Source organism: Raphanus sativus, unplaced genomic scaffold (genome assembly GCF_000801105.2).
Source record: "Raphanus sativus cultivar WK10039 unplaced genomic scaffold, ASM80110v3 Scaffold5687, whole genome shotgun sequence".
NCBI lineage: Eukaryota > Viridiplantae > Streptophyta > Magnoliopsida > Brassicales > Brassicaceae > Raphanus > Raphanus sativus.
In genome coordinates this window covers 1-3006 of record NW_026620985.1, presented here as the reverse complement: position 1 = coordinate 3006, position 3006 = coordinate 1, and the positions used below count along the sequence as shown (strand labels likewise).

Below are 3006 nucleotides of genomic sequence, written 5' to 3'. Positions count from 1 at the left end.
CCACGGATAGACCCTCTCTCCGAGTATACAAATGGACCCTAAATCATAGGTCCATATCCGTGTTGGTTTCCAGAAATACATAAAAACTTGAAAATACGAGAGTGATTAGTTGGGATATAGTACACTTAGCATTAGTTTTTATCTACAATCTCCAAAATTAATAATTATGTTTTATTTAGTTTTTAAAATTGCTGTTACCTATATCATTATTTACTAAGCTGTAGAAAAATATTAGTTATTTGAATATATATTATTTATTTCATTTAATTTCTATAGCTAAATCAGATATAACTACGTCAAAAAATTTACAGATGAAATCGTACTATATTATTTTGACTAGCTACAGTGTTTTTTAAACTGACTAGCTACTGTCTAACCCTATTTAAAAAACAGAAAACTCATTCCACCCCTGTTTTAACTTTTCTACACCAAATTATTCTCCACGGGCTGACTTTAAAAGCCTCATATAAAAAGCCCATTAGTTATGAAGTACAAACAGAATTGGGATATTTACTATTGAGGTTTGGGCTTGTTTAAATAGGCCATATATTAATGAACTGAATTTTCTTGTATATCGGAAAAATAAAATGAGAGAACTTTTTTCATCAAAATAGTAGGTATTATATATAACAAAACAAAACATATAAGAGTAACCAATAGTAACAATGCAACAACCTCTTTTCTTACATCCACAAATGACTAACCAATTTCTATTTTTCATCCGGGACGTTTATGCATAGCCAGCCATACCGATATTTGAACCAGAGCGGTTTGCTTTGTGAGTAGGCGGAGAAGATACAGATTTGGTAAAGTGGAAGTAGTAGTAGACGTTAAGGATCATAGTTGCAACCGTAAACACTGCTCCTGCAATGAAAATTCCTTTGCGCAGTGACTCACACGAGAAGGCTTGTGCGCTCAAGTACTTTGTGTGGTATGCGTTCTTCGTCGCTCCAGCAATTAAACAAGCTTCAGCTACCAGAAATGTGATCCTGCAAATGTCAAATTTGGAGATGAAGCTACTTACTGATTCATTAAATCTTTAAAGCTTAGGTAAACCAAACATGGACAAGAAAAAACATCAGGAACTCTCTCTTACCAAGAAGAGATGAAATAGATAATAGACCAAGCGCGGTCACTTCCTGGGGACAAAGGTCTACCAAAGCACATACATTTGGTGACACCCATAAGCAATGATTCACTAGAGAGGAGGAAAAGGAATGCTCCAACTCCATAACCAGTGGCTACATCAGAGCTATAAACGCAGTACGTTGCATTTGTTATTGGATCTTGTATACTTTTTCCCTGTCACAAAGAATAAAAACAAAAAAGAGAAAACCTTTTAAATGTCACAAAGACAAAAAATCAACCGATGCTTAGTTACATAGATGTTTCTCTAACCTCAGCTACAATACAATAAATCATGAATATAGTCTCAAATAGTTATCTCATAGTGTTTAGATTCTCCGATTTCTACAGAATCATTAACTCAGACCAGAGGAGTCTTTAAGAGATATTAGCTGAATCGCAACAAGTAACTCTAATTACGAAACAATCCAGAAATAGAAATCTTCCACGGAAACTTTCATCAGCATCATACTATCGAATGTTATAACTTATAGCGAACTTCGAAATCTAAGTGAAGGTAGTCTAGAGAGCAAAAACCCTAGTTTAGAGAAACAGAGTGGTTTACAATGCTCCGGCGGCGTTCGGCGGCGATGGAGAAGCCGAAGGCGACTAAGCAGAGGGCGATTACGAGGACGAAAACTAGAGTAGAGCCTTTCCCTTCTCCCATATCTCCGGCGAATAAGAGAGTGTTTTTTTTTTTTTTTTTGGCAGAGCCGACGACGAAGTGAGTGAGAAAGAGCTGGAAATGAGTGAGTAAAGTGAAAACACGACCAGTGAATCTAGTCGAACGATGAACACGTGCGAAACAGCGCGTGTATGTCAGTTTGAGTTATGAATATGTGAGTAGATAGTTCACGCGAGCTAAGAAGCGCGTTGATAAGGATTAATTGAATTTTGTGTTCGGTCCTTTTTGAAAAGTTAAGTGGGGCTTACCGCTTTCCAAGATAAAGGTCATTTTTGAAGTGCTGGGCTTTATGGGCTTTAAAACCCAAAACGTTTCCTTCGTAAGCCCGATAATTTGTGGATGATTTTGTAAGAAAATATATACAGTTTACGAATGTGAGAAAATAATAACTACAAAATTACAGTTTTCTCTATTTATTTATACTAATAAGTTATAAGTGAACGTATTTAATGTTTGATCGTACAAAATTACAGTTTTTTTGTCCCAGACTGCAGGGGAAAGTTACATGTCGGGGGTAATTGATCTTTTTTTTAATTTGTTTGTTTTTTTGCTCGTTCACTAGTTCGATATAAATGAGTGGCACCACACAATTTGATGCTTTAATAAATTTGTATTAATTCGAAATAAAGGAAGCGAGAATTCCGGCCATAAAGTTTGACGAATCTTTTGGGGTTTGATTGACACAATAAAAGCAAAACAAAAATAAATTATTACAGAGTTTGATTTTTCTCAAGTTGTAAGCAAAGAATCGAAATAGATCCACAGACAAAGAAATAATGAGTTGTCCTCATGTCACTTGCCTGGTCTGTAACCAACTAACCATTGCCTGGTCGAATGTATACACGTACATATATATTATATTATTCTGTATTTCTCTAATATATTATTTTCTGTATTACTCTAATATAATATAATATTTTTACATCGTAATAGAATAATTCCTAAATCAAATTTTCTTTTACACTATATTTTCGAGTTAACATATTATATGTATTTTGACGTGTACACAATATTCATCACTTTCGTTTAAATGAAACTGCAGCACAATCCATTAATGTTTGTCACAAAGCAGGGAGTAAATGGGACTGAACAATATTCAACTCCTTTGAAATTTACATATATGTACAAAAGAGACAACATATAGAAATGATATCTTCACATTTCAAAAGTATTTCCTTTTGTTACAATAAGGAATA

General features: G+C 34.3%; 1 protein-coding gene across 1 annotated transcript; it reads right to left on the bottom strand.

Annotated features, from left to right (window-relative positions):
* Positions 1-583: 583 nt before the first annotated feature.
* LOC130507774 (uncharacterized) lies at positions 584-1856 on the bottom strand. Its single transcript, XM_057002425.1, has 3 exons — positions 1691-1856; positions 1097-1302; positions 584-989 (listed from the first exon to the last, which is right to left on the bottom strand). Exons 1-3 carry the CDS (start codon positions 1790-1792, stop codon positions 731-733), a joined length of 567 nt encoding a protein of 188 aa, XP_056858405.1. The 5' UTR covers positions 1793-1856; the 3' UTR covers positions 584-730.
* Between the last annotated feature and the right edge of the window lie 1150 nt (positions 1857-3006).

Excerpts from the sequence above, each read along its gene's own strand:
- LOC130507774 (XM_057002425.1), bottom strand. The coding sequence starts at position 1,792 with ATGGGAGAAGGGAAAGGCTCTACTCTAGTTTTCGTCCTCGTAATCGCC. Across the intron at positions 1,303-1,690 it reads CCGAACGCCGCCGGAGCATT|GGAAAAAGTATACAAGATCC; the intron begins GTAAACCACTCT and ends TCTTTGTGACAG. Across the intron at positions 990-1,096 it reads ATCTATTTCATCTCTTCTTG|GATCACATTTCTGGTAGCTG; the intron begins GTAAGAGAGAGT and ends TGACATTTGCAG.